The 25045-nt window shown below is 33.3% G+C and overlaps 1 protein-coding gene across 1 annotated transcript; it reads right to left on the reverse strand.

The window, feature by feature from the left end:
• Positions 1-4056: 4056 nt before the first annotated feature.
• Positions 4057-24807, reverse strand: LOC103569167 (keratin, type I cytoskeletal 9). The gene is made up of 3 exons (XM_008546324.3): positions 24700-24807; positions 5287-5436; positions 4057-5205 (listed from the first exon to the last, which is right to left on the reverse strand). The coding sequence occupies exons 1-3, from the start codon at positions 24746-24748 to the stop codon at positions 4637-4639; spliced, it is 768 nt and encodes a 255-aa protein (XP_008544546.1). The 5' UTR covers positions 24749-24807; the 3' UTR covers positions 4057-4636.
• Between the last annotated feature and the right edge of the window lie 238 nt (positions 24808-25045).

A 25045-nucleotide genomic window follows, 5' to 3' on the forward strand; every position in this document is an offset into this window, starting at 1 on the left:
GAATTAAATATTTTTGAAGCGGAAAAAAAAAAATTTTTCCTTTTTATTTAAATGGGGAAATCAAATTTTTTTAATGAGCTAGGACGGAAAATTTTTTTACTTTTGCGCAAATTTTTATTTTTTGAGTTGAACTATGATTTTTTCTGCATGCATTAAAAAAAAAAAATGTAACCAATTTTGTCATCACGATTATGCCTACAATTCTCATCGGTTCCTAATAAAACTTCTTACACTTGTTTTATAGAGGATTATCACGGTTGAGTTCGAAGATGGGCTCAATTGGTCGATTAGGTTTAAAGTTATAGTTGTTTGAAATTTTCACGATTTTTCGAAAAAATCCATTTTTATTCACTGCTAAAGTTCATCTAACTTTAAAACTAAAACTGATAAACAATTTTCGTACCAAGTATCTTAAGCTTGTTTAATAAATTTTAAGTTTTTACCTTAGACTTTGTTTTGACCATTTCTTCCAATAATTTGATAGCCTTGAAATTTTTCATAAACTCAAAAAATGTTGAAAATATGGTTTTGATTCCACATAACTTGTGCCATCGCCGATATAATACAATTTTGTCACGTGTATTTTATTGTGAAAAAAATAAGTTGTAAATTTCACAGCTATTTTATATTTTAAAATTATTTCTTTTATTATTCGTGATGTTTCCATTGCACCTGTACGTTCTATAATTATTACTGGTCTTGCCATAGTAACAGTACTTACAATTATGATCTCATTTTAATTCAATTATCTATACTTTATTTTTTAAAGGTACATTACTTATATAATGTTATGTCCAATCAACTATCTGAAGTTCTCCATCGAACTTTTTATATCGATAAATTGAAAAATGTACATTCCATTTTGGCTGTTAAATGGCCTTTTTTTTTCTTTAATATCTTTCTAACGGAAACTTCTATTTTTATTGTGTATGAAAGCGTCAAAGCTACAAAAATAAGCTATATTTTTCTTTTTTTTGTTTTATGTTTTAGGATAATTCTTTAAATTTTGATACAGGTTTAAAGTCATATGATTGATTTCCGTGTTGTGTTTAAACTTCCATTATTCAATCTAGCCAGCCCTAAATCTTCACGCTGTTTTTGAACTCCTTGAGTTCGGAAACAATGTCGTTAATACATTTTCAAGCTTTTCGAGCTTGAATACACTTTTTTATGTCATTGTTTACAAAAAAAAAACGTTTTTTACAACTTTCTTCTTCAACGACATCTCTCGAACAAATGAACCGATAGAGGCAGTTACGGTGGCAATCGATCCGTTTCAGTAAGTCCTAGAGCTGATCAGATTTTAAAGTCCATCGTTTAACTCGTTTTGAGGAAATAAGAAAAAACTGAAAAAAAATAAATTTATTTTTGTACATCTCCTATATCGTAGAGTTCAGTTCATCGATCAATCTGAAATTTTCAGGAAAGTTGATGGCCAACAAGATCTTTCGATTGCCGCACGAACCATTCAAATTGGTTCATTAGTAAGAAAGTTATAGACCGTTCGTACACACACACACACACACACACACGCGCGAAAATCATTCTGACATTAGTCAGAATAGCTCCCTAGGACCTCCAAACGTCGGCATCTGACGAAAACTCGATTTTCCAAAATCGGGATGAAATCAATAACTTCATAAATTTTTTCGAAATTATTTTTTAATTTTCGTCTACATGGAAAGAAAATTATGAGAATGGTTCCTATAATTTTATAAAATTTCATCCTATATCAGTATAGGAATGACAACCATAAATTATGGGAATGGTTCCTATAATTATAGGGAATATTTCCTATAATCTTATGGAAATAGTTCCCATACTATTATGGAAACAATTCCTATAATACTATAGGAATGTTTCCCATACTATCATGAAAATATTAATTTAAAGAAAAGTGTGGAAATCACTTCTACAATACACAGAATTATTATTATTATTAAACATAAGAACAAAAATTCAAACAATGAAAAAAAAATTCGTATTTGGCAAAAAAAGTTAAAATTTTTAACAGAAAATTTTTGTCAGCACAGAACATTTAAGAAAATTCAAATTTTGGAAATAAAAATTTAAATTTCGATAAAATCTCGAATTTGGAAAAAATCTTCATTTGAATCTGCCCATATCACGAGAGAAATTTCTACACTATTTTGCAAAAAAAATTTTATGATATTATAGGAATGGTTCCCATAAAATTATAGGAATAGTTCCCACAATATTATAGGAATAGTTCCTATACCAATATGGGAACCATTCCCATAATAACATGGGAATTGTTCCCATACCATTATGGGAATGGTCCCCATAATGGTATGGGAATAGTTCCCATTTCATTATGGGAACGGTTCCCATAATGGTATAGGAACTATTCCCATACTATTTTAGGGATGGTTCCCATAATATATAGGAACCATCTCTATTATAGTATGGGTAAAATTTCTACACCATTATGGGAAACATTCCCATAATACATAGGAATACTTCCCATAATTTTCTTTCCGTGTAAAAGGAATGAATATTTTCAAAAAAAAAGGAAGTTATTGTTTTCGGTCCAATTTTCGAAAACATAGTTTTGACCAGATCTCGACGTTTAAGGGTCCTAAGAAGCCATCCTGACTATTTTCAAAAGGATATCCGAGTGTATATTTGTGTACGTACTTCTGTAAAATTGTATGTAATTATTCTGTTCCTATTTATGATCAGCCGGGTGAGTTCGGAGATAGTCCAAAAATAAAATTTTTTCGAAAATATGTTCTTTGTATAACTTGAAATGTGCTCAATGAATTGATTTTAAAATCTTATTAACTCTAGAGCTTTATAATTCGTGTCAATTGCCATCTCAACTATCAAAACTGGTTCATTTGTTCAAGGCGGTCTGCCTTGATGACCGTTGATGAACGAATTAAAAAAAAAAATTTTCTCTAGTTATTTTGGGTTTTCTCAAAGACGACTCAATTAATGAGTTCCACAGTCGGTTTAGCTCTGAAACTCAATAAAAACGCCTCGATTGCCCCATCAACCATCTCAATCGCATAACTCGTTCGAGAAATATCGTTGAAGAAAAAAAAGGTAAAAAAAGGGTTTTTGCGAATATCATCAAAGCAACTGCACTAATCATTTTAAAAATTTAATTTGTTACAAAATTTAATAAAATGCGCTGATTTTTTCATTAAACATTAAAATTTGTCAATTAGATTCAATAATATCGACGATGAAGAGTTGAAAAAATAACATTTTATGTCATTTTCCCCGGATAAATCATGATGTATTGTATTACAATGTGTTGGATTTTGGATGGCTCATAAGAAAACAATGACATACAAAAGTACTTTCGAGAATGTATGTATTCCCAAGAATGTTTTCGATCTCAAGGACCTTGAAATCAGCGGGAAGTTTTGAGGCTGGTCCACGGGGCCAACCAATGCCCAGATTTTCTTTTGTTTTTATTTACTACTTGAATTTTTGCAATGTACTGTGCAACATTTTTATCTTCAAGCTTGAAGAGCCCAGAAATGGATTGACATTAATGTTTTCGAGCTCAAGGAGCTTGAAATCAGTGGGAAGTTTCAGGGCTGGCCCGCAAGGCCAGGCGTCTTTAGATTTTTTTTCCGTGTATGTAAGTAATTTGTATAGAATCTGAGGTATATGGATTTCTATGTCTATCGTCTATTGATACGTGTATGTGAATGAGAGAACAAATTAATATTCTATTTGCAGAATACTTTTTGACGAAAAAATGATTAATTAATATTTTCTATACCAGTATGAGAAATAAGTAATAAGTTATCGATTTATTGATTTCCTCAAGAGGTACTTCATCTATACAAAAATTACAGTAAATTTTGATATATTACTGAACGAGGAATCGTATAAAGGTTTGCACTTCAGAAAAGTTTTTGACAACACATACTCTTTTTATGCTATTTATTTGGAAATAAATAAATGAATATTATAGATACTTATTGAATAAACTGAATTATTGAACCATTATCTCATTGATTTTTAAATAAAATTGTTGTTATACTAATCATAAAAGAAACACAAGAATGTAGGAACATTAGTAAACAAAATATTTTATTATGAATCTACAGAAGATTTCATATTTTATAATCCATAATAGACAGTGAGATTGAATAAAAATATAAAAAAATCTATTTTACCGAACATTATTACAGTAGAACCTCCATGTTTTGACTCTTCATAGTGTTATTCTCTCTCTGCTTTTAACAAGATTCTCTCCCTACTGTTAACAATTCTGTCTCTCAATAAGTTTTTTTGCGCGATCAATGAAAAAAAAAACTCAGTAGCGGTTGATTCAAATCTTCCCTCGTTCAACTGTATCATTATATACGACTAAATCCTAACCTACAAATGTGCCCTATTTTTTTTTTTACATTACGCATTTTATTACACAGACATGCACATAAAAAATATGAGCATTTGTATAGTAGATATGACAGGATTTGTTAAAATAACGGAATAGTCCTGAACAGAAGTGTTAGAATTACAGTGATTTTACAGTATTATTATTTTAATTTTCATGTCATCTTGACCTATGTTACATTAATTCTAGAATATTTTTTGTGATATTCAACTACTTATATATGTATATTTATATGTACATATTTACTCAGAATTAGTTTTCCCTTAAATATTCATTATTTATTTTTTCAAGATCATCAAATTTCACATCCATACCCAAAGGTTTTAGTGATTCTTTGATTGACTTGAGAGTGTTTGACATATCACGCGCAATTGATTTCAAGAAGTTAGGACCGTCATCTGTCTCCTTAGGAACTTCTGTTGTTGTCTTTAGGTAGTCGTAAACGTTGGTAGTCTGTTTATTCGGAGAATACTTCTTAAAATATTCATCCAAATCAGCGGCCATTTTATCACTAAGTTCCTGCATTCTTTTGAATTCATCAGTAGACTCGTATGGAAGTTCAGTTGTACGATCAAATGAACCTGATGAGTAGTGATCATCACTGTCGTGGTATCTATGATGGTTGAAATTTCCACGCCCAGAGTATCCAAGAGATCCAGAATCTCCATCAAATCCAGAGTACCCAGATGATCCGTAATGAGAGTTTCCAGATCCAGATAAATCTGAACTTCCAAATGAATCTGATCCTCCTAATGAATGTGAAGATCCGAATGAATCCGATCCCCCTGATGAATGTGAAGATCCAGAATATCCAGATGATCCTAAGAAACCAAAAATATTTCATAATCTATTGTATTGAACTATATTCATGTATAAAAACATATAAAATTGATAATTACTACCTAATGAGCTTGATGACCCTGAGTCGGATGATCCCGAGTGTGATGAACCGGAAGAGCTGTGACCACCACCATGCCCATGACCACCCCCATGGCCATGACCACCACTGTGACCGTGACCGCCACCACGCCCTTTTCCTTCAGAAATTCGAGCTGAAACCACATCAGTAATTAGAAAAGTTTATAATAGTAGAAATCAATAAAGCGTAAGTATTTCCCTACGAATTAGTTTCATTTTGCACAACTCAATTACAAAGCTATGACCTTAGTAGCACTGTCTCAAACGAGTTACTTGACGTATATCCTTCAGCGTGTTTCTTACAAACGATTTAAATAAGATTTATAGAAGTTGTATTACGTAAGTTAACTTGCTGCAATTTCATCAAATTTTGCTTAAGACTCTTCAACATGACTTACGGAAATCTGTAGGAACAGTCTGCAGTAACTCTTAACCAATAAACGTACAATAAAATAATATTAGGTCAGAGTTGCGGCATGACTGCTTAAGATATCGGCTTTCTTTTTTGCAGTCACTTCATGCTTAAACGCAGTACCGACAGCAAACCCAGTGGTTTTTATCTAAATTTAAAGTGCTACAAATTAAAATTATAATCGATCGATAAAATTATATCAACTATTAAGTGGGCGCCACTGAATTTACTATACTAATACTGAACAGAAGGCTCGGGAAGTAACGAAGAGGGCAGCTATATCCAGGTATCTTAAGCAATTTTGCTGCAGTTCTGAGCTAATGTATCGTAATCAAGTATCTTGTACTTCGTGAACAAGTATTATTGTTCAAGGCTGATGATGTAGACTTGCTGAAGATCGACAATATTGATTTACGTAAGACTTCCTCACCGATGCTACTAAAGAATATGTGTTCTACTGACGCTTACCAAGTGCCACCTGATTCACTCATTTAATATGCTTAACTATACCAGTATTCGTTTCATTTGAAAGATAATTTATTAATAAATGAAACAACCACAATTATTAGTCGACTTATTGATAATAATAATTGATATTTGAAAAATATGAAAAAAACCCGGGATGTCTGTCGATATCTACAGATATTGGCGAACCCAATAACTTTAAAAACATAAAACCGACTGATCTAGTTTCTAATTTTAAGACTTAATTTCAGATATACAAGAACCTTTTTGAAAATCATTATCCAAATCCTTTTTGTTTAATGGTAATTAATCAAAAACATAACACCGGTAATTCATAAAAAATTTTGCTGCTCTTTTTTATTTTTATTACTACTATTTCTTTTTCTTCACCAAATATTGACGCAGCTGCATTAGTTTGCTAGTAGAATTAAAAAATGTCATCTGGCAGCCAGAATGGAAGGTAGATATTTCGAAAATTTTCAGCACTGCCCTGATTTTTTGCGACCTCGCTCTAAGTTTAAAACGATGCTGACCCTTGTTCATTTTTACGAGTGTTGAACCGATTTTTGAAGGTCAGTGTTTCAATCCGAGATTCTTAATTTGCGATTTAAATATTTTTAGTATACTTAAATATTTAAATATACATGTACGAATAATACAAATTTGATTACGTATTAATAAAATCGTGGATTGACAAACTAGCTTTAAGTAAGCATGGGCATATCTATAGACTTAGTTACTGATATCACATTTGAAGCCGGCTTAATGTTTGTGTATACTCATATGTTAAAAAACGAAAACATCCATACATAATAAAATGTATAACAAGACGAGCTATAATCATAGGACGTACACATACGCTTGAAACGTCAAAAGTAATAAAAGAAATACTTTTAAAATATAAAATAGCTGTTAAATGTGCAGGTTATTTTGTTCACAATGAAATGCAACTGAAGAAATTGAATTATGATAAAAAATGCGTAAGTTATGAGAAATGAAAATCATGTTTTTACAATTTTTTGATTCCATTCAACTTTTCAAGACTAACAAATTATTGGAAGAAATGGTCAAAACATAAAGTTTAAGATCATAAGTTAAAGCTTATAAGACAAACTTTCAGATACTGTTTACGGAAAATGTCGATGAGTATTCGTATTAAAATTATATGAACATGAAATTGGATAGAAACTAATTATTTGAAAAAATAGTGGAAATTTCAAACAGCCATAACTTCTTAACTAATCAACCGATTTAGCTCATCTCCGAACTCAAACACGATAATTAAACATCGAATAGAAGTGGGGAATTTTATTAAGATCAAATGAAAATTATAGGCGCAATTGTATCCTCAAAAGTCGGTTCTATCCCATATGCATATACATTTTTCAACAAATGGTATTTTTTAACTCTACTCAACCAATTATGATAGGTTATGATAAAATTCCTTAAAAAAGTCGACTATGAGGATAAATACGATACATGGAAAGAAAATTATGGGAAGTGCTCCTATGCATTATGGGAATAGTTCCCATAATGGTATAGGAATTGTATCCATACTTTTATAAGTATTTTTCCTATATATTATGGGATTCATCCCTATAATATGGGTACGATTCCCCTTACCATTATGAGAACCATTCCTATAATGGTATGAGAGTTGTTCCTACACCAATATGGAAATCATTCCCATAATATTATGGGAACTATTCTCATATCATTATGGGAACCATTTCCACAATGGCATAGGAACTATTTCCGTATCAATATCGAAACTATTCCCATAATGGTATAGGAAGTACTCCTATAATATTATGGGAACTTGTAACAGGGTGAATTTAGTAAACATAAAATAATAAATAAATTTGAATTCGAATTTCGTTCCCGCCAATGACCGGCCGATGACCTTGTAAGTTACGAGTAATATTGCGACTAGTCACCGGGCGTCGCATGAATCACTAAGGCCCGTCCGTTCGTCATTTCCTTAGTCTAAGGTAGTGGGAATAAGTTTCCGGAATAGTGAACGGGAGTGAAATGATATAATGGACTGCGGAACGAGAAAGAAGCAGAGGAAGAGTTGTCCAGACGGCGAGAACACCGGACGTAAAATAAAGATCACAAGGTAAATATATACGTCCGTTCACGCTTCACGTGGAACGAGGCGATTTACTAATCAATATTTAACTTGTTAATTAATTATTAGGCCTTTAGGGTGATAATTACAATAAGCAATAATTTAATACAATACTAATACGTACTGTTCATTGACAGGTTATAAATTGGAAAAATTTAATTTGGTAGACGAGGAAGAGAGAGAGCACGAGGAGAACATACCGGCGGAAAATTGAGGAGTGAACGAGACACCAGAGACGTTGTTGAAGTTTTACTCAAGGTAAAAATTATAATTAATTAAGGCCTCTGATTTAATTATTAGAGGGCCGAATGAGTTATAAATAAATTACATAACATCTTTCTGCTGGTTACATAAATTAGATTGGTAACTCAAGGCCCGTCGGCTAGTGTAACCACGCGTCTCGAAGTCTCGAAATTTCCGTAAAATCTTTGCCGTGTACTCGTCGTTCTGTCGTAACTCAAAATTTATTCTATTTGAGGCCTCTCGGCTGGAATAAAATATATTTTTCCGTATAAATTATTCAATGAATAAATTCAATTAAATTCAACAATTATAATAAAAGTATTCAGGCCTTCGCCGGCCGAATATTCTAGTTAATTTTAACCGTAATTCTAGTCGTAAAATCTAGTCGTAAAATAATTGTAAAATAATGTTAAAATATTTCCAATTAAAAATTTAAAATCGGAAACCAGAATTTTAAGACGCTAGAAAAATTACGATAAAATTGTGTCGAGTGAAATTAAGAACGGATTATTTTGTCAGTAAATTAAGTTGAGTGTTAAAATGCATAATGAGAATATTTATTAGAAATTTAGGAAATAAAATATAGAAATTTTGGAATTGGATATTAATGGGAAAATTATCAGTGAAAAATAAATTAGTTAATAATTAAAATAAAACCAAAATTAATTAATTAATAAATATAATTGAATTAAATAAGACAGTGGAAATTAATAAATGAATTAAATAAATCATCGAAAATAAATAAGAATTAAATAGTTGTGAAATTTTTATACTGGAAATTTTATTGGTGAAATTTTTATGTCGAGTTTAGAAATTGAGTAAAAGAAAATGAAGTCATGAATTAAATAAAGTAAAGTAGAGTCAATAATTTTAAGTAAAGAAAAACTGTGTCTGTGATTTAGGTCCGGTGGACATGATAAGGTTATTTTAAATAATTATACATCCAGGGGATGTTTTTAAATTGAAGTTAAGGCTTACCGTCCAGGGGACGAGATAATTTAAGTGGGTGTGTGGGTGTAGTAACCGTCCAGGGGACGAGGAAAATTTAGTTTGTCATAAGTAACCGTCCAGGGGACGAGGAATTTAGTTTGCCATAAGTAACCGTCCAGGGGACGAGAAATTTAGTTTGCCATAAGAAATTAGTTTGCCATAAGAAATTAGTTTGTCATAAGAAATTAGTTTGTCATAAGAAATTAGTTTGTCATAAGAATCCTAGTTTGTCATAAGTAAAATTAGTTTGCCATAAGAAATAAATATTGTGACAGGGTAAGAAAATAAAGCAAGGTGCTTAAATCAAATAAAAATTGAATTAACATTATTTCAGCCTACTCTACGATTCCTCTTCTCACTCACAAAATATTACGAACGACCCTGAGTAACAAATTAATTTAAATTAATTAAAATAAAATCCTCCAACATCCGGTTCTGGAAGGCCGAGTCCATCTTCCAGTGGCGCCCTAATATTCGACTATAATACTAGGTGCGACCAGACTTGGCAAGATTAGTCTCTCTGTCATATTTGGCGCCCAACTTATTATTATAAAACCCCCCGTAAAATTTTGTGAGAGTGTTGAGGAGTTGAGATTTGCTGAAGTATTGGAAAATTTTGAAAATTGTGGGACATCAAATTTCATAATAAATAAAATAAATATTGAAGGAGGAATAATTTTGAAATTGAAATAAAGTGTGGGATTAAATATACGAAAATTTAGAAATTTTGAAAAATTATTGTGACAAATATAAAATAAATTAGAGTGATAGAAATATCGAAATATTATTTGGGGATTAAAATCAAATAAAATTACTCATACTAAATTCTCACTAATAAAAGAATTCAAGGGATTAAAACTTAAAATAAAACTATCGAAATATCAAATAAAATTTAGCATCAGAAATGTTTCAAACAGACAACAGTTGATTTTACATTATAATTACTTAATTATTTAATTCATTTATTTAATTAGATTAAAATTAACCGGAAATAGATAAAATAAATTATCGATGAGTCATTAAGAAGTATATCATAATTTATATGAGTAACTTCAAATAAAATAAATTTAAAACTTTATAAAAATTAAATTTAATTTACAACAACAAAATAATCCGTTTACAATAGAGAAACAATAGTTCAGAATATATTTAGAAGTCTTATAATCCCTATACAAAAGAAAACTTTATCACTCAACATATTTCAATCAACAAAATACGATACAAAATGGATAATCTACTACAACAACACGGACTTATCGATGAAGAAACAAGAAGATCGTCAAATGGTCGTGGTCGTGTACAACAACAATTACCAATTATCAATCCGGGTTTACCACAAATACCAACCGTTTCGTCAACAACATCAACTACGTCATCAGTAACAACTACTATGAGTACCAGAATAAGTCATCCATCTCAACTACAAAACATAAACAATCCAAATCCATTGGATAGACAAAACACATTGCCAGTACACATGGTCGATGATCGTTTTGAGGATGTGGATGAAGTTGCGGGAGGTGATATACCACAAGAGTTTCAAGTAATCTTTAATAGAATGGATCTAGCATCTCATCAGGTTCGACAGATGTCAATGGAACAACGTGCAATTAATGAGGATAATTCGCGGTCGATTAATCAACTGACACGTATGCTAGGTGATATGATGAATACACAGAGAGAGCTATTGGACCCGATAACCTCTCGTGATAATTCTTTCCGAGGAAGTTCTCCCGTGAATTGGCAGGCAGCTGAATTCCAATTAGGAGGTTCAACCTTTGCCCCGATGGGTCAAGGTTTGGCAGGGGGGAGAGACCATCCAGCTGCATCAAGACCTCAACCTGATAATCATCAAGAAAGAGCCAAACCTAGTCAAGATATTCCATTGGCTGAAAGAATAAATTTTCTTCAAAATCAAATACAACAACTACGGTCAACACAACAACGTCAGTCGAGTGGTCCTCAAAATAATTTGGGATCGAGTGGAGGCCCGGTACCCCAGGCCTTTTCTAATATAAGGCCGAGGTCGGCCGCTCCGACTCAAAATTTACAACAAAGTCCATCTGGGTTGTACACAGATGACAGAAGGTGGAAAGGAATCATGCAAAGTCTTAAAATGGGTAATTTATTTTATCCACAAGAAGGAATGTCTGTTAACGAGTTCTTGTTTGCAGTAGAGTCCAGAGCACGTAGAGAGGGTTGGACACAGGATGAATTACTGAAAGCTATGAGTTATATTTTACATGGTACTGCAGCAAGATGGTATGATGCAAATTACAAAAGTTGGACGGATTTTGAACACTTCAAGTCTGAGTTTATTAAAGCTTGTGGAACATCAACAACAGACCATCAAATCATAATGGAAATTAGTAAGCTCCGTATGAAACCTGGAGAAAGCCCAACGGAATTTGTACTAAAAATACAACAGAAATATCAGAGCATGCAGATTCCACCTCCTGTTGATGATCAAGTAGCATGTATAAGAAACCATCTTACTGATGAATTGAGATTGCTTGTATTTGCGAGGCCAGTATTCACCTATGAGCATCTGTTTAACGCCTTACACGAAGCAACCAGATGTATTGATGAAGCTCAACAACCAGCTCCAACAGTAAAAACAGTGAAATTCCAGGATAAACCACGATTTGGTTTACTACAATCTACACCAGAGAATCTCAGCCATGAAGAGGATGAATATGAGTTAACAAATTGTAATGTAATGGAGTCGTCTAGTCCATCAACTTATAACAACAAATATGGCGTTCAGACTAGACTAACTAACAATAATTATTCATCACCATACACTCAAAGACAACAAAATTATTATCGACCTCGTATGAACCAACCTGCGGGTTTTTCAAGTAATTATAATCGATATCCTTCATCACCACCGAGAAATAGTCGTCCATGCTTTAATTGTGGAATCCATGGACACATGTTTGAAGTATGTGAGAACCCAAGACAAGATGTTTGCAACTACTGTTTTGAAATTGGTCATCTTAGAAATAATTGTAGTTTGTTGGCTCGAGGTAATAATAATAATTCATTACAAAATATACAACAAGACAATCGAGATACGGGTCGTCAAGACAGCATAATTAATACTGAAGATGAACGAAAAAACCAGTAAAACCTGTCCCGAATTCCCCGTCGGTACAGGTTATCCAAGAAGTAAAGAAGGGGTTAATAAATGATTTCGGCTGTTTGGAGCCGGGTAAGGCCTGGTCCCGGCCGTCCCACTCTATTTCAAGCCCTCCAGTTTCAATTCCATCATCAACATCAACATTGGAAATGTCAACTGACACCATAGACATAATTAAAATAATTTCTTGGAGCAAAGCTGACCAGTCTAGGAATATTCAGGAAGTGGTCACCCAGTCAGTACGGATACTTGAAGATCCAAGTTGTATCCCAGAAAATATAAGGCATATTGAAATGAATTCCAGTTGTAATTTATTAACATCAGCTATGAATTTAGAAGACGAAGAGCTTGAGATTCCATATGAAGAAGAATTTGATCCAGGTTTTGAACCAGTGGAGGATGTACACGACACGGTCCGGCCGTCTTCTTTGGAATTAGGTCCTCTCGGCCAACTCTCTGAATCCCAGGCCCATCATTCAGTCCAGTCTCGGCCGTTACCTCAAAAATTAGGCTCTCCCGGCCAATCCTTGGAGCCTAAGGCCTCTACATTTTTACCAACGACGTCATCCAGAGAAGCATTCGTTCCAGAATTACTTCAAAAGAAACCATTACCTTCGGCAATTAAACATCGTCTGGCAGAAAGGAAAATCTTCATTCCAGGATCAGGTCCGAGGCCTCCTATCATTACGGTTAGGATTCCTGTATCGCTGTGGATTTTTGGAGTCAAAATTAATGGAATATTGGACACTGGCAGTGAAAGGTCATACATTAATGCGAAAGTATATGAAGATATACGGGAATATGCTTCAGGAAAATTAAGATCTGATGAAACTCAGAAAAAAGGTATCTTGTTGGCTAATCATACTCAGTGTAAAAGTCTTGGAGGAGCCCCATTCATAATTTAGATTGGCTCGGTAGCTGGGGAACAGTACTTGAGTATATTAGAGAATCTAGGACATTCAGTCGTCTTGGGGATGGATTTTGCACTGCATTTTGGAGTTGTGATTGATAGCAAGCAAAGAATTTGGCATTTTAACGGAAGCACTGAAAATCATCCTTTTGAACTTATCTCCTGTAAGGATAATAATTCTGCCTGCGCCATTTTGACTTCAGAACAAGAACGGGACTTCAAAAAATTTATTGATCAGGAAATGAAGAAATTCGAAGGTCTTACTAATCAGGGTTTAACCAATTTAATTGAACATGAGATCGTTTTGAAGCCAGAAGCTACTCCAGTGAGAATAAAACCATATCGTCGAAGTCCAGTGATAAACGAAGAATTAAATAAACAAATAGATGAATTATTAAAGAAGAATTTCATTAGACCCAGCTATAGTGTGTGGTCATGTTCACCAGTCATGGTTTCGAAACCAAAAAAACTTGGAGATTCTGCGTAGATTATCGACCGATTAATAAAGTTACTATACCACCTGCGTATCCATTACCTAATATGTTGCGAATTTTAAGTGCGTTACATGAGGCTATTTGGATTAGTACTATGGACTTGAAAGAAGCCTTTCATCAAGTTCGTATGTCTCCTGCGTCGATTCCTCTTACCGCTTTTTCCGTAGAAGGACGAGGGCAGTTTGAGTGGCTGCGAATGCCCTATGGACTTGTCGGGGCTCCAAGTACGTTTCAAAAAGCAATGGATGAACTTAAGGATAAATTTCATAGAAAATTAATTGATCGGTCTCTGCCTCTGTATTGGTCAGAAAAGGTATTCGCATATTTGGATGACTGGATAGTCATCAGTACCACACTGGATGAACATAAAGCTATACTGAGTTTAGTCTTCGAAGTATTTCGAGAAGCTGGATTATTAATCAACCCTGAAAAATGTAAATTCTGTCGTCCAGAAGTTAAATTTCTGGGATTTATTGTGAATCGAGATGGACTTCATCCTGATCCTGAAAAGATCGCGCCAATCGTCAATTATCCAAGACCTACAAATAGAAAACAACTTCGCAGTTTCTTGGGACTTGTTAACTGGTACCACCGTCATTCACAAGATGTTGCCAAAGCTCAAGGTCCTCTTAATAAATTAACTGGAATTAATACCGAATGGAAATGGGGTGAAAAAGAAGAGCAGTCATTTCAACAGCTCAAGCAGGCCTTGGTGGAAGCCCGGCCGTTGGCTATCCCTCGACTGGATCTCCCATACTATTTGTACACTGATGCGTGTGACACTGGACTCGGTGCGTTTTTAGTACAAAAAGATCTGAACACTGGAAAAGAATATTTGATTATCTGTCTTAGTCGTCAGCTTCGTGGTGCAGAAATAAGATATACGACCACAGAAAAGGAATGTTTGGCAGTCGTTTGGGCAGTGCGGAAGCTTCGATGCTATTTAGAAGGTACACCGTTTACAGTAATTACAGATCACGCAGCTTTAAGATGGTTACATTCTTTACGTGATCCCAATGGAAGACTTGCCCGTTGGGCAATGGAATTGCTATCTCATCAAATTACTGTGGAGCATCGTAAAGGCACTGAGAATGAGGGTCCAGACGCTTTAAGTCGAATGTATGAAGATCAAGACTCAGAAGATTGGCTAGACATTAAAGATAACCTGAAAGAAGTTGATTGTCTTCACTTGCAAGTCGCAAATTGGTATGAATTAAAATTTAATAATGTACGTAGAAATCCTAGTAGTCATTTAGAGTGGAGAATTGTGGACGATCGACTAGAATACTATCGTCCAGACCCGTTTAAATCAATAGTCGGTGATGATACGGCATGGAAACAAGTACTTAAGGACTCAGAAGTGTTGGAAATACTTAAAACGAATCATGAAGATCCTGATGCGGCTCATCAAGGACGAGATCGAATGTACGAGAGAATAAAAACACATTACTATTGGCCTGGAATGTTCAAAGATGTTGATAACTACGTAGAAGCCTGCGAAACCTGTAAGAAGATAAAATACAAGCAAACATCATCCAAGGCGCCTATGCAAACTAGACAACCTATTCGGCCGTGGGCAGTAGTTGCTGCTGACACTACATGCCCATTTACGAAGTCCAAAAGAGGTCATCAATATGTGTTAGTGATACAAGATCTTTACACGAGGTTCATTGAACTGTATCCACTTCGTCGTCATACTGGGGCTGCAGTGGTCGACTCACTTAGACGCACATTTTCTTTGAGAGGATATCCATTATTCTTGGTAACTGATAATGGTCGAGAGTTTGTCAACGAAACTCTCAAGGAATTTTTGGAGAGTACTGGAGTTAAGTTCACTCCGTTAGCAGTCGCCCATCCGCAGGCCAATCCAGTTGAACGTATCAACAGAACTTTGAAGCCGATGCTCAGAGCGTACATTGATAAAGATCAGACTAAATGGAATGAACATCTGGGTGATTTCCAACTTGCATATAACAGTTCATATCATGCTGCTCTAAAACTGTCACCTTACTACTTAGTTGATGGACAAGAACCACGATTATCAGGCAAGATCACTGAAACTGAATTAGATGATCTGGATTTTGATAATGAAGAATGGAAAAATCGTGTACAACGTCTCGATGAATTACGTCATAAAATCAAAGGTGTGATGCGGAAGGAGAGTGAAAGACAAGAAACATATCATAATAAGAACACACAATTTCCTACAGTTAATTTGGGTGACAAAGTTTTCTACCCAAATCGTAAACTTAGTAATAAAAGCCAAGGTTATAGCGCAACTTTGGGCAATAAATATCTCGGTCCGGCTATCGTATCAAAAATTGTCAGCCCGTTGGTAGTCGAGTTGAAAAATGATAACGGTAAAATACTCGGTACCCATTATACTCCCGATTTAAAACTCCCTCGCAGAAGCAAACGATTAATTGTTAAGGCTAATAATAAAACCTAATTATAAATTATTATTAAATTGAATGTTGAAAGATGTTAATAAAGTCTTATTTCAGATGAACCGGTATCAACCAAGGGGTTGGAAGAGGGCGGATGCGGCTCGAGGTCAAACGACCCGACTTAGACGCTATCAGGCAGCTCGTGGCCGGGGTTCCTCAGGCCGTATTTCAGTATATCGGTCTGTGGTGACGCAGACTGGTATATTGGAATGGCCGTTGAATTCCGGTGACGTGGTGACCGGACAGTCGGTTTTTAGTCGACTGGGCCCAATAGTCATCCCAAGCACACCATCAGCTAATAGACAGCGTACACCATCACCAGAATTGCCCACATCTGTCTCGGCAAGTGTATGCGCGGCTACGGTACCTTCACCCAACGTCCCGTCAATCGAAGTGAAGAAGTCGAAGACCGTAAGACGTCGGGAGAAACGTCTCCGCACACTTCGTCAATTAGTCGACCAGCCGGAATTAATTGACCCCGAGAGATTAGGAAAGTTGTCAAAGCATATCTCAACTAATGCAGGTAAAGCTCTCATGGCTAGAGCTCAGGGTAGTGTTGAACCAACAAAAGCTGGGTCCTCTTCCATGACATCGACCGAGCCGGAAGCACTGGAAGCTTCACTCGTCCAGTGTCATGATTCGTGGCAGGAAGAGGCCAGGGCGCTTCCCGTGTTGCAACCACTGGCAGACCAACAGCCGAAAAGCCCAGTAGTGGAGGAACAAGGGGGCCAGCAAGGCTCACCCGAGGCCGCTGGTCAACCCTCTTGTTCTAGAGCCGGCTTGAAGAAAAAGAAGAAGAACAAGGAGCCCGGACCAAATTGGGCCGAAATGGAGATGGTAGACGGGGGACCATATTGCTCAGGCGACTCTGGGTGCGGGAGTCCCAAATATTACGCAGACGAGGACTTCTTAATGGAGGACGTCCTTGAGATAGGGATAAGTTCATTTGATGAGCCGTTATACACTGGGCCACCACCGCCAAAATCAAATAAAAAGAAGAAAAAATAACTTCTTTCTTCTTACTTTCGATCGATAATAATTAATTTTTTTTTTCTTTTTTTCTCTTTTCCCTTTTGTTGAATCAAAATATTTGAAATAAATTTTCTTACGTTTTCCACAATATTGAGATTTATTAGTTGGAACACACGGCCGTTTCCTATCCTTAGGACGCCCAGGCCTTCGTGATCATTCGGAACCCGGGTGACAGTCTGGCAGGGGGGGAGTGTAACAGGGTGAATTTAATAAACATAAAATAAAAAATAAATTTGAATTCGAATTTCGTTCCCGCCAATGACCGGCCGATGACCTCGTAAGTTACGAGTAATATTGCGACTAGTCACCGGGCGTCGCATGAATCACTAAGGCCCGTCCGTTCGTCATTTCCTTAGTCTAAGGTAGTGGGAATAAGTTTCCGGAATAGTGAACGGGAGTGAAATGATATAATGGACTGCGGAACGAGAAAGAAGCAGAGGAAGAGTTGTCCAGACGGCGAGAACACCGGACGTAAAATAAAGATCACAAGGTAAATATATACGTCCGTTCACGCTTCACGTGGAACGAGGCGATTTACTAATCAATATTTAACTTGTTAATTAATTATTAGGCCTTTAGGGTGATAATTACAATAAGCAATAATTTAATACAATACTAATACGTACTGTTCATTGACAGGTTATAAATTGGAAAAATTTAATTTGGTAGACGAGGAAGAGAGAGAGCACGAGGAGAACATACCGGCGGAAAATTGAGGAGTGAACGAGACACCAGAGACGTTGTTGAAGTTTTACTCAAGGTAAAAATTATAATTAATTAAGGCCTCTGATTTAATTATTAGAGGGCCGAATGAGTTATAAATAAATTACATAACATCTTTCTGCTGGTTACATAAATTAGATTGGTAACTCAAGGCCCGTCGGCTAGTGTAACCACGCGTCTCGAAGTCTCGAAATTTCCGTAAAATCTTTGCCGTGTACTCGTCGTTCTGTCGTAACTCAAAATTTATTCTATTTGAGGCCTCTCGGCTGGAATAAAATATATTTTTCCGTATAAATTATTCAATGAATAAATTCAATTAAATTCAACAATTATAATAAAAGTATTCAGGCCTTCGCCGGCCGAATATTCTAGTTAATTTTAACCGTAATTCTAGTCGTAAAATCTAGTCGTAAAATAATTGTAAAATAATGTTAAAATATTTCCAATTAAAAATTTAAAATCGGAAACCAGAATTTTAAGACGCTAGAAAAATTACGATAAAATTGTGTCGAGTGAAATTAAGAACGGATTATTTTGTCAGTAAATTAAGTTGAGTGTTAAAATGCATAATGAGAATATTTATTAGAAATTTAGGAAATAAAATATAGAAATTTTGGAATTGGATATTAATGGGAAAATTATCAGTGAAAAATAAATTAGTTAATAATTAAAATAAAACCAAAATTAATTAATTAATAAATATAATTGAATTAAATAAGACAGTGGAAATTAATAAATGAATTAAATAAATCATCGAAAATAAATAAGAATTAAATAGTTGTGAAATTTTTATACTGGAAATTTTATTGGTGAAATTTTTATGTCGAGTTTAGAAATTGAGTAAAAGAAAATGAAGTCATGAATTAAATAAAGTAAAGTAGAGTCAATAATTTTAAGTAAAGAAAAACTGTGTCTGTGATTTAGGTCCGGTGGACATGATAAGGTTATTTTAAATAATTATACATCCAGGGGATGTTTTTAAATTGAAGTTAAGGCTTACCGTCCAGGGGACGAGATAATTTAAGTGGGTGTGTGGGTGTAGTAACCGTCCAGGGGACGAGGAAAATTTAGTTTGTCATAAGTAACCGTCCAGGGGACGAGGAATTTAGTTTGCCATAAGTAACCGTCCAGGGGACGAGAAATTTAGTTTGCCATAAGAAATTAGTTTGCCATAGGAAATTAGTTTGTCATAAGAAATTAGTTTGTCATAAGAAATTAGTTTGTCATAAGAATCCTAGTTTGTCATAAGTAAAATTAGTTTGCCATAAGAAATAAATATTGTGACAGGGTAAGAAAATAAAGCAAGGTGCTTAAATCAAATAAAAATTGAATTAACATTATTTCAGCCTACTCTACGATTCCTCTTCTCACTCACAAAATATTACGAACGACCCTGAGTAACAAATTAATTTAAATTAATTGAAATAAAATCCTCCAACATCCGGTTCTGGAAGGCCGAGTCCATCTTCCAGTGGCGCCCTAATATTCGACTATAATACTAGGTATGACCAGACTTGGCAAGATTAGTCTCTCTGTCATAAACTATTCCTATAATGTTATAGGAACCATCTCTATAATATCATAAATTTTTTCTTTGCAAAACAGTGTAGAAATTTTTTTCAAAATTTGAGACTTTACCGAAATTTGAAATTTTATTTCTAAAATTAAAATTTTCTTGAATGTTCTGCGCTGACAAAAATTTTCTGTTAAAAATTTTGATGTTTTTTTTTGCCAAATACGAATTTTTTATTCAATATTTGAATTTTCGTTTTATGTTTATTACCCTGTAAAAAATTACCGGGGTGAGTCCAAACGATGTAGGTGTTAAAATCAGCGGTGTTAAACTTCAACACCGAAAGTGGTGTGAAAATATCACCGTTACCAGTGTGAATATTCTGTACCGGTGTTAAAATGGTTTACTTTGTGAATATTTTTAATTACTCGATCACTATATTCGTAAATAGATGATATTTTTTACTATTTTCATAAAGAACTGACATTTTTTTTTTTTTTATGATTTCTTAAGTTGATACTTCAAGCGGACGCAGTTTACCTCGTTTTTACATTGCTATTACTCCGCTTTTACACCGGTAACCCCGCTTTTACACTGGTTCTACTCCGTTTTTACACCTGTTACCCCGCTTTAACACCGGTGGATTACTCGTCCTACACCGGTGTAATTTCATTTTTACACCGGGTGGAGTTAAAATGAGTCCATTTTTAATACTGCTCTTTTTACAGTGTATTAGTATTATTATTATTTATTAGTTATTTGACCATCGAGTTGAAACTCCTTGCGGCCATCTAAAGAATACATATTTACCTAACAAAGCATACAATAAAATGATATATACTAAATTTAATTATGTGTTACTATACTTTATCAACATCTGCCCTTAAGCAGTGAAATAAAATGAAACAAATTGAAGAATCTGTTGACTATAATTGATTAGTGACTTCACTCATATAATATTCATAACATGTCCTACGAAAATTCCCGAATGTTGGTGAAGATGTATAATAACCTAGTAATCGATTCTGATGGCGCTAACTAAGAACGATTTATTGTATGTTTAATAATAATTCTGTCTATTGTAGAAGTGATTTGTGTACTTTTTTTTAAATAATATTTTTATAATAGTATTGGAACCATTCCCATAATATTATAGGAATGATTCCCATAATTGTATAGGAACGATTCCCATAATATTATGGTAATGATTCTTATGATGATGTAGAAAATATTCCAATTGCATTATGGGAACCATTCCTGTAATGGTATGGGTAGCATTCCCATAATTATAGGATCTATTCCTCTAATTATGGGAAACATTCCTATAATTGTAGATATTGCTCTCATAATTTATGGTCGTAATTCTTATACTAGTATAGGAAAGAATTTCACAAAATTATGGGAACCATTCCCAAAATTTTCTTTCCGTGTACCTAAATTTTTCAAACAATCTACCTAAAAAGATAAAACGATATCTTTAGAAAAAAGAGAAATTTTTTGAGAAAAATATAAATAAATAAAATTGAGTTGAAGGTAATAACTAAAGAAATGAAATAAATGAACTGCAAACAAAAAAACAAATCTGGAAACTGGTTGACCCTGCGGACAAATCCCGAAACTTCCCGCTGTTTTCGAGCTTGAGAAGCTCAAAAACATTATTGTTAACACATGATTGAGCTCTTTGAACTAGAAAAAAGATTCGTCTTTTCACGTTTCACTCGGTACTATGCTTCACGAATTCAATGTTTTAAGACAGGAATTAAGGAAATGATCAAGATAGAGAGTTAAATAAGCTTTAACTAAAATAAAGCTTACTAAAATCTAATGAATTGATTTTAATGCGCGATATGGCAATCGGCGCATTGTTTTTAATTACTACAGCTAATTAAACTTAGTAACCTATTTTTAACCATTTGTTTCTCGGATAATATCACTCGAACGAGTTAGCCAACTGAGATAATTAAGACAGCAATCAATGCGTTTTTTTGCCTCCTAGAGCTAATTCGATTTTAAAATCGATCGTTCAAGTCGTTTCGAATAAATTGAAAAAAAAAAAAAAAAAAAAAAAATTTATACAATTCTTAAATATTTTCGAGACTAATTAATCAAATGATCTGGAATTCACAGAAAAGTTTATTGCCAACAAACTTCCTCGAATGCCCCAGGAACCATTCAAATCAGTTAATTAATTCGAAATTTACTAAAAGTTTACACACATACACACACACTTGAATATTCGAAAATCGGGGTGAAAACAATAGTTCCCTGAATTTTAGAAAAATTCACCATTTTCTTAGCGGATATCTTGAACAATTAAATTAATGATTCGAAGGTTAAATAATTATTAACGATACAAAAAATATAAAAATGAAAAATGGTAATAACTATTAGATACGATTGAGTTGTGCACTTTTAGATTTTCCGACGTTGTTGAAATTTAATTTGGTGTCTGAAATCACACCAACTCATCCTCTTTAGTCTTTTTCGATCATCGTATAATGTCATCTGACTTGTTTTTAAAACGAAGGCATACAAAAGTATTTTCAAGCTCGAAGAGCTCGAAAATGTATTCACATCAATATTTTTTAACTTCAGGAGCTCAAAAATAGCGGGAAGTTTTGGGGCTGTCTCGCAGTCAACCGATAGACCGATTTTTTTTTTCTGATATTAGATTAAACTTTATCGAATAGAAATATACATATAAAAAATGGATTTCCTGGCACGAGAGTAAATTTATATCCTTACATAAAACAAAAAATTTTTTTTGGACTAGAAATAATTTCATGTTCCAAAAAATTTTTTATCTGTTTGAAAAAATTTTTTCTCGAAAGTAAAAAGTTTTTATTTTAAATTACAATCCGAAAAATTTTTACGGCAATTAAAAATTTTCTTGCGGCGAGTAATATTTTTTTACGCCAAGAAATCTTTTTTTTTTTGTGTACTCAACAAATTATAATTGAGAATTGAAAACGTCAATAATAATCTATCATCAGATAATTTCATCGTCATAAAAGGTCAATGTTGGTACCAGAAATATCAGTACTTGCGTCATTTCCTCACAATATTGCAATGTCATAACCCTCTGAACTTAAAAAAAATCTTAAATATATACAAAATTACGTTTAAACATACATTTTCTGTAGATTAATCATTACTATCGAGACTAACTGCAGTCGAATAAGGTTATCAAGACTTACAGATAAGGAAAGTATCTATTTTGTCAATCGAATACTTCATTAATTGTTAACAGGTTGAAAAAAAAAAAATAAAATTCAAGATAGCGGATGGTGAGGCATAACGGCCTTCTGGGGTACGATGGCCTTCCTCAAAAATTTGGTAAAATTTTTTTTATTTTCGGTCATATCATGATATTTCTAATGTTTTAAAGATATTTTAGGCTGATCTGCAATATTTGGGGCATAATAGACTACCTGAGGAAAATTTTGCTACAGACAAATTATTTTTTTTTTCTAAACTAAAATGAATTTGAAAACTTTATTGATTAAAGCTCTTTTAGGCCAATTATATTGTGGTTAAATTAAAAAAATAAAAATTTTAATAACACTGCAAATTTCAATAAATAATTATTAACAAGTACAAAATTAATAATTCGAAGAAAATAATCAAACTCATTTGAAAATTGAAAGTGTCAGACGAAAAATGTTAACGACTGATTTAATGATAAAAACTATTGAAATTTTTTTGTTTCCTTTGCATCCAATAATTATTTAAAGTGTAATTTTTCTTTATGTGAATTACTTATAAAAAAATTTAATTAAATCAAATTTCTATAATATTCAGAAATTTGTTTTCCACCTATTTTAGGGGGTACCCTGTTTTGCTCGCAAAAAATGATTGTTTATCAACTGTAAATTTTTTCTATTTCCTTTGGATATCCCCGAAAATTTAGTGTCGTTAATCACTCCAATTGCCCCCCCCCTCTACATGAAATACATTTTCGGCCATACATCATAAAATATATATGAATGCCCTTTATCGCACCTTCTTTCGCGTCCACACATACACCACCGACAGAAAGAAGCACTCGTAATACGCTGAATTTTTTTTTTATATAAGCACATTCGTGATTTTTTTTTTTTTATATATTTAAGAATACATGACCACCGTTAGTTAAAATACAACAAAATAATTGAAATGATAACATAAACTAAATTATAACAAAGATAAAATAGTTACTTCACAATTATTTTTGCTTAAAAAAAATTTCAGATGCTTCCAAACTTTCTGTCGGTAGTGAACTTACAAAAAAATGACTTTAAAAATTATTTAGAAACGCTTAACTAGATCTAAAAATGCAAAAAAAAATATCGATAAAATGTCGTAAAGCCTATCTTTATACCGTTAAGCATTCATAATATATTGTAAAATATATTTTTCATGAAAACAATAATATGTCAATGTAACATATTATAAATTAGACATTTGAAAATATATAATTTATCTGCACCGAAAAACAAGGTACTATAAATTTTCATATTAGAAATATTTTCTTCTCACATGGGTTCGTAAACGAAGGTAGGGCAATTTTTTGCAAATTCGAAAATGGATACACCATATTGTTTTCAAGCTCAAAAATCTTGAAAACCGCGGGAATTTTATGGAGGTCTGCAAAGTCAACCATTTTTCAAAATTTTATTATATATGCTATAATTTTTTGAAAAAATATTCATTGATAATCTTTTCCAATTACTGAAATCATTTCAATTTATCTAAAGAAAATCTTTGTTGCTCTCTGATTAGCAATAAGTTTAAGTTCTGGCCTATAAGCTCGGAAAAAAAAAATTTATATTTATATAAATTGTTATATTATTTAACTTGAGTTAAATAAAGTTCATTATTAATCGATAAATTTGAAAAATTTGATCGATACTTACTTGATATGGTGAGTAGAACCATGAAGCCAATGAAAAATTTATAATCCATATTCAAAAAATTAAATGTTATTATTTCAATGAATGAGTAATTTTACTAGCGAACGTGATGTCTGGAAGAATGGATAGAACTAAAACTAGAATGATTATTGAAAGTATACTTATGAAGATATGATATGAATCATAGTGAACGGGAGTATTATTATTTCTAAGTTTCTTTGAATTACCAGAAGGCCATTATCACTCATTGAGGTATCAGTAGTTCGATTCATTTAAGCTTATTTCGCAATGATAAAAACTTTTCGGGCAATGTCAGTCTAGCTTAATTGATAAATTGATAAGTTTCGTG

The sequence above is a fragment of the Microplitis demolitor genome, chromosome 10, assembly GCF_026212275.2.
Source record: "Microplitis demolitor isolate Queensland-Clemson2020A chromosome 10, iyMicDemo2.1a, whole genome shotgun sequence".
Classification (NCBI taxonomy): Eukaryota; Metazoa; Arthropoda; class Insecta; order Hymenoptera; family Braconidae; genus Microplitis; species Microplitis demolitor.